General features: G+C 45.5%; 1 protein-coding gene across 1 annotated transcript in view; it reads right to left on the reverse strand.

Annotated features, from left to right (window-relative positions):
- Nucleotides 1–11797: 11797 nt before the first annotated feature.
- Nucleotides 11798–13263, reverse strand: part of sult4a1 (sulfotransferase family 4A, member 1) — a gene marked incomplete at both ends in the record, with an annotated part of 19128 nt that continues 17662 nt past the window's right edge. The window contains one exon of the mRNA XM_083757663.1: nucleotides 11798–11910. Coding sequence (XP_083613789.1) covers nucleotides 11798–11910 — 113 coding nt within the window. The remainder of the gene's footprint in view (nucleotides 11911–13263) is intronic.

Genomic DNA, 13263 nt, shown 5'->3' on the forward strand with positions numbered 1-13263 from the left:
TCAACGCGCAGATCGCCAAAGATTTAGTTCATCTCATCTTCACGGCAACCTCAACCTTCATTCAACATTCCGACCTGCTCAGAAGAAGGTTTGCGGGCTGGGCCGCGCCACACATTTCGAGCACACGCAAAAAGCAAAGCGGGCCGTGACGACGGAACGGTTGCGTGTATAATCCCGTTGTCCCCGCAGAGGGAGTAAGAGCAGTGTAATGATATGGCTGGCTGGCTGGCTGGCTGGCTGGCTGGCTGGCTGGGCTGGCTGGCTGGCTGGCTGGCTGGCTGGCTGGGCTGGCTGGCTGGCTGGCTGGCTGGCTGGGCTGGCTGGCTGGCTGGCTGGCTGGCTGGCTGGCTGGCTGGCTGGCTGGGCTGGCTGGGCTGGCTGGCTGGCTGGCTGGCTGCCTGGCTGGGCTGGCTGGCTGGCTGGCTGGCTGGCTGCCTGGCTGGGCTGCCTGGCTGGCTGGCTGGGCTGCCTGGCTGGCTGCCTGGCTGGCTGCCTGGCTGGGCTGGCTGGCTGGCTGGCTGGCTGGCTGGCTGGCTGGCTGGCTGGCTGGCTGGCTGGCGTCAGGTGGCTTGAGCAGTAATTTCAGAACAAGGCCGTTCGGGGAATAAGGTGCTGTTGTCTAGAATGGGTCACACCTGAGGGAATCTAGCGCCGCAATGCTTTTGTTCTGACCTTGTAGAGTTTCACGCACACATATGCACGCACACACATACACGCACGTACGCGCACACACGCAAACCTACTGTCCAACAAACTTGCACGCACGGTGAAACACACCCGCCCAAATGTGCTCTTCACTGACAAACAGTTGGCATATTGTACCTCTCTCTCTCTCTCTCCCTCTCTCTCTCTCTCTCTCTCTCTCTCTCCCTTACCCACACACACACTGAGTCAAACAACAAACAGTTGGCACATACAGTATGCATACATATATTTATGCACACAGTCAAACAGACAAATAACTGGATTAGTCACACTCACACAATGCCAAACAGACAAATAGTCTACACACACGTGCATGCATGCACGCGCGTGCACACACACGCTCACACACGCTCACACACGTACGTATACCTATTTTGGTGGCTCATAATCAAAGTACAGTCCCAGTTGCCCTGCCCTACATCCTTCCGCGGTGTAATCCAGCGCGGCTTCGTCCCCACAGAGCTATCCTGGCATTGAGTCTTATTATAGACACCCCACCGTCTAATTATCACTGCTATCAGGCCGCCGCGGAGCGGAACGCGGAACGCCGCCGAGCCCCCCCCCACCCCCTCCCCCAGTGCGTGGCGGGGGGAGAGGAAGAGGACCCCCCCCCCCCCCACTCCATGCTCTATATACCTGGGACCGGCTTTTATTACACCTGAGGTTCAGCGTTCAGAGTCTGAAGGTGAGACGGAGGTCGCAACCCGACGGCATCATCATGAGGGATCCCCGATGTCGCGCGCCACGAGGATTCCTGCAACTTTTTGCAACGCTTTTCCAGCGCGGTATGTGTGTTGGTGCAATTAACGCATGTCGGAGGAAACCCTCTTATGTGCTGTTATTTATTTATTTGATTAATTCTTTTCGTAAATGAACGGGCTATACTTGACTTCCTCTCTGTAGATTACATGTTTTACCTTGATGCGTTATATTTTCTTTTGTGTGTTTGTTGTTGTATTGTTTATTTCCGTTTTTTTATGCAGTCTGTGTTTTTATTTCTTTACTGCACAGCTCCCCCCCCCCTTTGCCAACTTGTAGACTTATGTACTGTTCTTTATGAACTTTTAATCTGTTTAAACCAATGACCTCTTCCTACAGGAAAGGATTCCAAATAAGCCATCTGGCTTCTTCCCTTCCTTGCATTGTATTTTTGTTCTTTGATATGTTATTGTCTATTTTTTGTACTACATGCTAAATAAATAAACCTAAAACCTAAAAACTACAGAGTCACACGAAAGCATCATGTCCGCAAGCTTGCAGCACGCCGCGAAGCACGCCGGGAACCCCTTTTGGTGTTAGCATTATGCTATGCTTTAGCTATTGAAAAATAGCAGATCTACAGGCTCATAGCGCGCCACGAGCTTGTAGGTCTGCTATTTTTGGAAAAATCGAAGAACGACTGACATAGAAACATAGCTTTTTCAGAAAACTGTCAGGATGTAGAAGACATTTTTTTAGAATCTGATCTCAGGTAAAAATGGGTTAATTTGAATCCTGTTACGGGTTCTTAGACTTATGAGGTTTCCACCCAACAGAGACGATATGCATGATGTCTGTCGTCTGGGTTTGTTTGCCACCCCCCCCCCCCCCCTCCTCCCCCCTCTCTCTCTCTCTCTCTCTGTTCTGTCTCTGATGCTTTCAGTATTTCTCTTATTTATCTCCCTCTAGCCCGTTCTAGTTTAGCTCTGTACGACTGTCCCACGTTTGCAATTGTTTGAGCGCAAACTGACACGTTTAATAATTGATTGCCATAAAGAAACATGCACACACACACACACAAACACACACACGTGAATATGCACACACACACCCTGACACGCGCACATGCACACACAGTATACAGTAGGCCTTTAGAAAAGGGGAAAGACAAAATGTGGGGCGGCATAGAGACAAAATAAAAGCATTTTGGGGGGTGGGGGGTGGGAGAGGGGCGGGGGGGGGATAGGAAAAGAGAAGAAAAGAGGATGGGCGTGCCGTGGGGCGGGGGGATGGGGGGGGGGTGCTTGTGGCATCTCTTTTCCCTTGAACACAAAACGACGTTCACATCATCATGTCAGAACGCACAACAGCTGCTGCCGCATTGACGGTCCTTTAAAGTTAACTTTCATAACTCTCCACAAAGCACGGGCGCGCACAGTGCACGCACACACACACACATGCACACACACGCACACAAACAAGCACACACTGTCTTTTAGTGAATAAGACGGTGAGTCTTGAGGGGGGCTGGAAGTGTGGGGGGGGGGGGGAGGGGTTTGGGGGGGGGTGCTGAAAGACACAAAGTGCTGATATTATGGGGTGGAAAATGTGTGTGGGGAAAAAAAGAAAAAAAAAGACGGGTAGTCAAACTGTCAGACGTAAGCGCTGGGACGGAACGGAAGACGAACAGCGGAGAGACAATTACAGCGGCGGAGAGAGAGAGAGAGAGGAGCGACAGAGACGCCCATTGCCCGCGTGCCGCAACACGGCCGCGGAATGGGGGGGGGGGGGAGTGCTCTGCCATGTGAGGGAGGGAGGGAGGGAATGCACCAGAGCACACTTTGCCGATCATTGCCTCCGCCACAGCCCAGTGTGGCGTGAATGGACCGGAGAACCAGAGAGGGACTCCTCTGGTTCTCCTGGGGTGCCCAAAAGGTAGATCACAAAGGCTGTGCAGGTATAGAACACATGACATGCCCCGAAAATATATATATCATTTAAGTATAACATTTTATTTTTGCACCTGGCACTTGAATTAAGGTGACTTGATTGATTGACATCAAAAAGTGCCTGCATGTCAGCTCAAACCCACAATGCAAGTCTTTGTCTTAAAGTGTGTTGCGCACAGATGTCAGTATAGCATTATACAGTTATATATTTCTAAACCCTACCAGTTCGTCCCCTCCTCCCATCTATTCATCAAGTACGCGCTAGGTACATTTAAAAATAAATCAGCAATGGGATAATACTGTTTTTTGGTGGGTATAGATCTCGTTGAGCTCGTCATTTTGAAAGTAGCTCGCAAGTCAAAAAAGTGTGGGCACCTCTGTCCTAAAGCATCACCCCAGACTGAGAGGCACTCCTCTGGTTCTCCCAGGGCCGTAGCTTGACCATTTGGTTGCCCTATACTCGTAGGATATTTGTGTTGCCCCCCCCCCCCCCTCCCGACGAGAGCGCTGCTATTCCTCATGCAGATCGGCTATTTTTACACTGTTTGTGAGGACGCACACACACAGCCGCCATTCGTCATTATGCGGCAGAGCCGCAGAGAAAATTGTTATTTTGAGGGTCGGGTTTGGCACTTTTTGGCACATTTTGTTGCCCCCCCCCCTCGGCGTGTTGCCCTACTCACGGCACTGGGTTCTCCTAAGCATCACCCCCCCCAGACTGCTTTCTCTATAGAGGCCTGTTCTGTATAGGTGCTAATTTACACTCAAAGAGTTACAAATGGATAAAAGAACTGTGTTTCTGCCACCTATGCATCTACCAGCTGACGGCACTTATGTTACTCCACTTGTATAGCCCGAGAAAAGGGTGGGAGGGAGGGGTGTTAATTTATACATTTTCTTTGCACATTTTCATTTGCACGCACTGCTACGGAGATATGAATCAAAAGGCTTGCACAAAGATAAGTCAAAAGAATGTATGAGGGGGAGGAAAAAATAAATGCTTGCCAGCCACTCCACAGCAGTGGGGGTGGGGGGGGGGGGGGTGGGGGGGGGATAGCGTCTGTTTCCAATGCTGCCAGATTATGTGTGTCTGTGACTGGTCATCATTGCCAGGGAGCTTCATTTGTCAATGTCGGCTGTCTGGAATGGACAATGATATATCCTCTACTGCCATCTAGTGGATGATGCCTCACATAGCAAGACGGTGTCAGGATCTGACCATAGTCATCAGTATGTGTGTCCGCCTTGGCACTGTTGTTGTTTTTGTCGACTAAAACTAAGACGCAAAATGTTCGTCGACCTACCTTTTTTCACTGACGAAAACTAAATGAAAACTAAGCTATTGTGACTAAAACTATAAGCTAAATGTATTGATATAATATAATATATGTAATTTTGTCAACAGATAGAAACTAGACTAAAATGTTAGGAAGGAACTAGAGGACAAGACATCCAGTCATTTTACACTTGGTTGCATGCTGAAAATAGCCGATCTACAAGCACACGTTTCATCAAAAGGGCATGTGAGCTCAAACCCACAATTCAACATTTTGGTTTTAAGATGTTGATATTCAGGAAGGATGATATAGGGCCATGAGTGTCTATTTCAAACAAAGTGTTTTTTGACTGGGGGGTCATATTTTGACTGTCATAATTCGACCCCCCTGTATTAGGATGTATTAGGATGATGATATTCATTCATCAGTCAACACTCCCCACTGACAGGTAGGACCCCCCACCCCCCCAGAGAGGAAGCGCCTTGGATAAAGGTGCTATACGTATAAATGCACCATTTACCATTTACTCACGGAACCAGACTAAAGTGGTCTGAAGTGAACTGACAGACACTTCCTTCCTTAAGGCCTCTACAGATTAAGCTGTCGTGTCTTGACTTAATTCTCCTGACAATGTCAAGAGCTCAGATCAGGTAACGTATCATGTTTAAAGTTGCTCCAAACACACTGTACTACAGACTGCTGCATACAATACGCTGATGGCATTGTTCTGCCCCTGAGTGAGGGGAAATTAATCAACCATATAAACTGCAGTACATGAATGAAAGACATTAGCTATACTACACTAACCCTCGCAAAAAAACCACGCCTGACTCTGTAATGAATACAGCTCTTTGAGTTGTCGAACACTTCGCTGAAGTGGCCAGGGTTTTACATCACAAGTGGGTTTTGTTGACATTGACATTAAACGTGATGTTCTTTTTGCCAGAATTGAGTGCACTCCAAACAATAATTATTGGTCTGTGATGTGAAGTGTGGTGTTTCGGAATCGTTTTCATTCAAGGAGTGACCTCTCTCTCTCTCTAACACAAGCTATACAATACGTTTTAGCTTGTCACCTTGTTGGTCAGGGTGTTGAGCTGGCTCCGGCTGAGGGACAGCAGGGTCTCCATGACGTGACTGAACTCTGCGCGGCTCACGGAGCCCCTCCCGTGGGGGTCCAGGGCCCTGAAGGCAGTCGTGATGTTCCCCGGGCGCTCCTTCAACCTCTGCTGGACCAGCGTCTCCACCTCTCCCAGGCTCAGGGGTCCATCTGGAGGGGACTTCACTGAACAGGCAAAGGAGTGACAAGTTTATCCCACCGCATACATCGAGGAAAATAAATAAATAGAACACGAGAAATTGTATTAACCCATTTTGACCTGAGATCAGATTCTATAAATGTCTTCTACATCGTGACAGTTTTCTGAAAAAGCCATGTTTCTATGTCAGTGGTTCTTCGACTTTTCAAAAATAGCAGACCTACAAGCTCGTAGCGCGCCACCGAGTGGCGCGCTATGAGCTTGTAGATCTGCTATTTTTCAATAGCTAAAGCATAACATAATGCTAACACCAAAATGGGTTAAACAAGGACATTGTGTATTAGTCTAGGTCAGTTTTCCAAAAATATGACTCCCCAGTCAAAAAAAGCACTCTCAGTCTTAAGACAATATACCAATATATATAGCCTGACTGCCTGGGGGGGGGGAAACTGTTACTGAGATGGGTGGTGCGTGATTTGATGCTCTAGTAGCGTTTTTTGGAAGGCAACAGTTGGAACACTGCTAAATTGACACACTTTAGGCACCCACACACAAAAAGTGTCCCATACAAAGCATCATCACCTGTGATAGCACTCAAGTGATCTATTTAATTACATGCCCCTGCGGACTGGCATGTCGGTAAAACCACCTGAACATTTAAAGGTATATTCAGTGATTTCACTCAAAAAACCTTAGGTTTCGTTTTTAGCTGTGGGACCCAGCCTTTCGTCCAATCAGGATAGAGAGCCAAAAACGAAACCTAAGGGTTTTTGACCCCCAGGGGTTAACTGGGGGCAGGGAGGAACTCCTTATATGGCCAGCACACTCTATAGTAGGGAGGATTATCACAACAAAACAAAAAAAAAGTGATATTTGAATTAAGTAAAATCACTGAATATACCTTTAAAGAACGCATGAGTGAGCACAAGAGCTCAATCCGCAGGAACAACAGAGAAATATCCTGTCGCTGTTCATTTTAATGACTTAAAGCACGACATATCCTCTTTTAGATTTCAGGGGATAGAACAAGTCCAAATGCCACCCAGAGGTACGTGGCGACCTTGACCTCAAAGAAGAGAAACATTCTGGATCTTCACATTGCAAACCCTGGCCCATAAGGGTCTTAATGATGAATTCACACTTAATTATGCTGTGATTTATCACGCGTTGATTGGATGAACTGCCTTTATTATATATTTGTGCTTTTAACTTTTTGCACTTTTGTGGCTTCTCTATAATATTGTATTCTCACTGTGTGTTTTTAAACTTTTGGGTCCACTAATATAACTTATCTTGACTTCTCTTGTCTTTTAGATATTGAAGACCTGGATGACTTACACTGTCATATGATCCTTTGTTGTTTAGCGATGCCCTGACCCTGATAAATTGCATTTTGTTTTATGGGATTGCATACACCTTTTTCTTTATTTAGGGCGGGTCTAATATGGTTTTGAGGGGAGTGTCTGATGGGTTCTGGTTATCTGTGCAGCCAATGACCTGCATCTCCATGACCTTCTTCTCACTGGGGGTGTGGTCTATAAATGTTTGGTGGTTATTGTGCCCTGTATTGTCTGTCCTGATGAAGGTCTAATCGACCAAAACGTTGACCCAATAAAGAGCAACATTTTTGTCGAGTTTCTGACAGTGTGCGGGACCCTTCATTGTTTTTCAAAGATAACCTCCCCCTCCTGTTCAGTGCCGGTGTGTCGGTTAGTGTGTCAACGCTATAGCCAGGCCATGTACTGTAGTGTACACCACCTACACTAATTGAAATTCGAGGAGCCTGCACTTACCTCTGTTGGATATGAGTGGAGTCAGCCTGGATTCTCCCACTCCTCCAGGGGAACGCTTTGAGGAGAGGTAAGTGGAAGTGGAGCTTGGAGCAGTTTGGGGTCTCCTCAGACCAATGACCAGCCCTCTGGGCAAAGGAGGACACAGGTCACCCTGCCCTACGTTAAGATGCAGCACTTTAGCCATAACTGTTGAAAGTGCCTGAGTGAGGGAAGAGGGAATGAAGGGTTATGATGAAATTGTTGTCATTGGAGAATGCATTTGTTTTGTTGTTAGTTGTCACGACCTAATCTGAAGTGTGTGTGTGTGTGTGTGTGTGTGTGTGTGTGTGTGTGTGTGTGTGTGTGTGTGTGTGTGTGTGTGTGTGTGTGTGTGTGTGTGTGTGTGTGTGTGTGTGTGTGTGTGTGTGTGTGTGTGTGTGTGTGTGTGTGTGTGTGTGTGCGTGCTACATGTGCGATAGTGCCACTATGGCTACACAAATAAACAATAAGGGTCGCCTCGAAAATTGAATCAAATTATGCATATCTCAATTAATTGGGGCCACCAAATGTGTTGTATAACAGGACAAATGCACTGCTTTAGAGAACACAGTAAAGTATTTGGACCATGTGAAATATGTTTTCAACATGAATGGTAATTTTATGTTGTAAAATTGTAAAAATAGACCGACAATGACCTACAACTTGAGCATATTTTTTCGAGGCTAAATAACGAATTCTTTCGCCATTCGTTATTTAGCCTATTAATATAATAATATTATTATATTGTGCAAAAGCAAGAAGGCTATAGGCTAGCCCAAGCTACTTGAAGCTAATTAAGCGTGCGTGATATATGTTTATAATTTAAAACTTTTGAAAGAAAAAAAACGAATCTGAACAATCTGCAATTCACTTCTTTCACTTGAAAATTATCACCAGAAAGAGCTCCTCGTTGCAATAAAGTCGATAATGTTGTTTTAGCTCTCAGTCTCGAGTCGACATATTTGTCGCCATTTCGGCAATTCTAAATGGATTACAATTGTTGTAGTGTAGGCTACTTAAAGTGTAGGCTATAAATGAATAAATTATATAGTTACCCTTGTGTAGTTACTGGTCCGGATGTTCCTCTCCTTTCACTCGGTGCGTAAAGGCGCATGCAGGAGAATGCCCAGACCGTGTTGCAGTTGCCATGGCGATATATTTGGCACTGCGCGCTGCTCTATATGGCTTCCCAAGTTCCCACTATAGTTCGACCTGCTAACACAGCCTTTGTGTTGTCTTCTCCTGTTAAGTGTTGTTTAAATGTATCCTCTTATATGTGTGTATTAAATACACTTATAGGCTTTATTGTCTTCTCAGATCGTAGGCTATTCTTCTTCATGTAAAAGTAGGCTATCATGGGCTTTTAATTAAGCCAGTCAAGATCAGTCCAACACTTTTCTTTATGTAGACAGAACTGAAATATATCTGCCCCTTTCATGCTCGACAATAAACATTCTAAATCAGTGGTTCCCAAACAAGGACCCCCAAATTGACACTAATTAGCCCGCGGACCCCCATTTGAAAAGATATGCCAGGGACCCCCGTAAGAGAAGATCTTTATGTCTAGCAGTGATTCTCAACCCATTTAATTTCAAGGACCCCCAGTTTGACATGCATTAGTCTACGGACCCCCCCATTTAATGACATTTCTATCTCTGGGACCCCCAATTTATATTGTAAAATCAATGCTAATTTAACTTTGAGAGCTTAGAAATGGAACCAAATGGACCGTTAGGGTCCATTTGGTTCCATTTGTACACTCAGAGTTACAGACCCATAAGGGTCCATTTGGTTCCAAACTATAATTTAGCTGGGGACCCCCTGGAACTCTCTCAAGGACCCCTGGGGGTCCCCGGACCCCACTTTGGGAACCACTGTTCTAAATGGTTCCAGTTGCAGTGTCCATCTGTGAATATCACTGGCAATAATCTTGGACTCAACTTTTCCCTGAAACTCCACTGTCAATAAGGTCTTCAATATGGCAATACAATAATAATAATAAATAAATAAGCCTTAAGTATTGCCTGAAGACACAACTTTATTAATAAAAAACAACAAGCAGAACATGTAAAAGACAAATGCAATATGCTAGGAAAAATAAACAAGCATATAAAATAAAATCCAAACCATAAAACAATAGTAGAGCAGTAGAGAGATGGGCAGTTGATGCCTTGCCAACAGTTGTAAACAGAGTGACATGAGAGAGAGAGAGAGAGAGAGAGAGAGAGAGAAACAATGAAAGAATGAGCAGTCATAAAAGTTGAGCAGTGTGACACGTTTTAACACGTTGCTGTGTGTGTGACGCATGTCCGTTGAGGATGTGGTTTTACATCCACTCAATAAAGACATTCACAAGCTTGTCCCGCAGAGTACCGGGTTTGGACTGGAGAGGTTATCACTAGGCCCGGTGTAAAGGGGAGGAGGAATGGGAGGAGGAGGAGGAGTTGTAATAGAGGGGCGAGCAAGAAAAGTGGGCTCTCAGAACATTGATGTTCTGAGACCTTAGGTGAAAGATATGCAAATCTCTCCTTATACTGGGTTTTAGTAAATCCCAGGTTATATACTGCACTGGTTCTCAAATGTTTTCGTGCCAAGGAGGACCCCCAAATTGATGTGCATTATTTGGTCGCGGACCCCCATCTGAAAATGCTTTGTGCTATATATACACAGACCCCCCCCCGGATAGAGAAAATAAATCTAAATAATTCAGTGTCCAAATTTTTCAAAAGTTAGAAATGTACAAGCTCGCAGCATGGCACAAAGTGACGCCCTGTGAGCTTGTAGATCTGCTATTTTTTGAACAGCCAAAGTATAAATGGTATAAAGTGGTTAAAATGATTGTGATGCTATATTAACTATACTTTAGCTGGGGACCCCTTCTGGAACCCCCTCAAGGACCCCTGGGGGTCAGCCTGGTGGACCCTATTGTCAGAACCAATGATATACTTGCATTGTATTATGGCGTGTCTCACCGAAAGCAACTGATTTCCAAGTAACACGTTTTCGAGAGTGACACCGACCGTCATACGACAATGTATATAAATTTGTTGTGTTGAAAGAGTGACTGATGTGAGAAGAATACACACTGTGGCTGATGTAACAAGGTGTTGTAGAATATTGATGATGCTGGTAGTAAGTAAGCAAAACTCTACTCTCAATGAAAAGGAAAAGCTCTGAGCTGAAATGTGACATGTCTTTGGGGTGGGGTGGAGTGGGTGGTGGGCAGAGACAGAGATTGACCTGAAAAACATGAATCGCTTGAGACGGCAATGGTGATATGTAGGGTTCACTGTGATCTGATGGTACGCACAGTCTTACACACACACACACACACATGCACAGTCGCACACACACACACACACACACACACACACACACACACACACACACACACACGCACGCACGCACGTAGTCGCAAGCGCACACACAGTGGCATGCACTCACACAGCTCATCATACACAATAGTCTATTGACAAGCGGGAAATTCGACAGTATCTGAACAATGCATTATGAAGGAAAAATCACCCAGACATTCATCCAACTTAACACTTAAGCGGCCATGATGAGCTAAATCATGTGTTGTACCACTTAGCATAACTTCTGAGTTGAATCTGAGTTAAAAGGCGTGACAAGCGTGCTCTGCACAGGTTTGGCCTCACCACACCACACACACAATCACCCACATGTACTTCCTCGAGCCACTCTGCTTATAATAAGACTTGCTAAAGCGCTCAATAAATACAGTACAATGCATACACATACGCAGTGGTGGGTACAGTATACTGCGGAGGTAGGGGTTTGAGGGAGGTTTGGTATTTAAGCACAATATTGATTTCTCTCAACTGAACCGTCCATGGGTGTGTGTGATTACAGTGACTTGCTGACATTGATCCGCATAGATTTAGACAGAGGCCGCAACTGGTCTGTACTGTAAGTCTTTGTTTATGGTGGCGTTTATCGACAGGCTTAACGTCGATTCTTCCGATTGGGGGGGGGGGGGGGGCAAACGGAGGCGAAGGTTGGGGGAAGGGGAGGTTGGCAGGAGGTGTGCGGTATCGACTGTGTTGAGTTTGGTCGGTTGGAGTCCGTCCCTCTCCTCACAGGCCAAAGTCAAAGGTCAGGTCAGACTTGCCCATCTTCTGTCTGTACACGGCATCAAACTTATCATTCATAGACACAGTGAAGATGTCCTTCCACAGACCCACACGACCTGGCAGGGAGAAGCAGACACACACACACACACACACACACACACACACACACACACACACACACACACACACACACACACACACACACACACACACACACACACACACACACACACACACACACACACGAGTTACGATCCGAATGAAAACTGGCAAAAGTCTGAAAATGACCTCACAAACCTTGGTGTGTATATGTCTGCATTTCAGTGACTTTATAATTTGAATTATTGAAGATCTCCTCTGAAAATTAAATGATGTCCTTCCACTGTGCTAGCCTAGTGGTTAGGCCTATGTCTGTTCAACCCCCAAAACATGCCTATGAACAGCAACATGTGCCTTATAGAAGTATCGAGGTTAGGGCAAGATCTAAACTCCTACCTGTAGGTCACTCGCTGATCAATGCTTAATTTATTAGGCTACTCTCACTCCGCCACATGACAGTGTCGCTGTACTGAATACAACTGATCTACAAGCACTGCGTCACGTTGCTGCGACGCATTTAGAGCTTGTAGATTAGGTTATTTTCGCTGAGTGACAATGCCATACGACCATGGACAAAATATTTTAGCTAATAGAGAGTATGCACATGCATTGCTTTTCCCATCAGGACACGCCCCCCCCCCCCTCATCTAGACTGAGTGGCAGAACATTGAGCAGCATGGAGTGTTGGAGTTTGGAAGCGCTTGCTGGAAATCACTCAACCGTCCTGCCGTACCACCCGTTTCTAAATGTCACATAATGCAGGAGGCAGCAAAATGTCGTGTTATTGAAAACAAGCACTTCCAAACTCTGACACTAGGAAAAATAATCAAATGCAGGACATTTCTTGGCAGAAAGTAGCTCATAACGTTTCTATGGTGGATTTTTATGAAACAAAAACTTTGCAGATAGAAGGAGGATAATTCAAGCTTTTCGTACAGCTGCAATGTTGGTGAGTTTAACATTGTTTAATGCAACCAGACAGGACTTTTCTGTGTGGATGAATGGGCTGTCAAGGCCAGAAAGTAGTTTTTTGCCACTCAGTGGGCGTTCTCGCATAACTTCCAGGTACGATGATGTCACGCACATACCCTCTATAAATTAATAATGCCTGAGATGTAAAAAGTTAATTGTTTCCCACTCGGGCTGATTTCTCTGTGACTCACCTCTCATGACATGTACGAGACAGAGTGTGGTCTGTCAGCTCTGAGCTGCGTTTTAGCTCTATAAGACCAGAGGGAAGGCTCCCATGCACTAAGAGAAAGGTCACATGACAAATACAAATGCAAAAAAGACAGGATGAAATTATACAAAAAAAAAAATTAAAACTGGAATGAAATAGGATCATAAATTATAATTGATTAACCATGAGT

Source organism: Protomyctophum parallelum, assembly GCF_964188405.1.
Source record: "Protomyctophum parallelum genome assembly, chromosome: 22".
In the NCBI taxonomy this organism is placed as follows: Eukaryota; Metazoa; Chordata; class Actinopteri; order Myctophiformes; family Myctophidae; genus Protomyctophum; species Protomyctophum parallelum.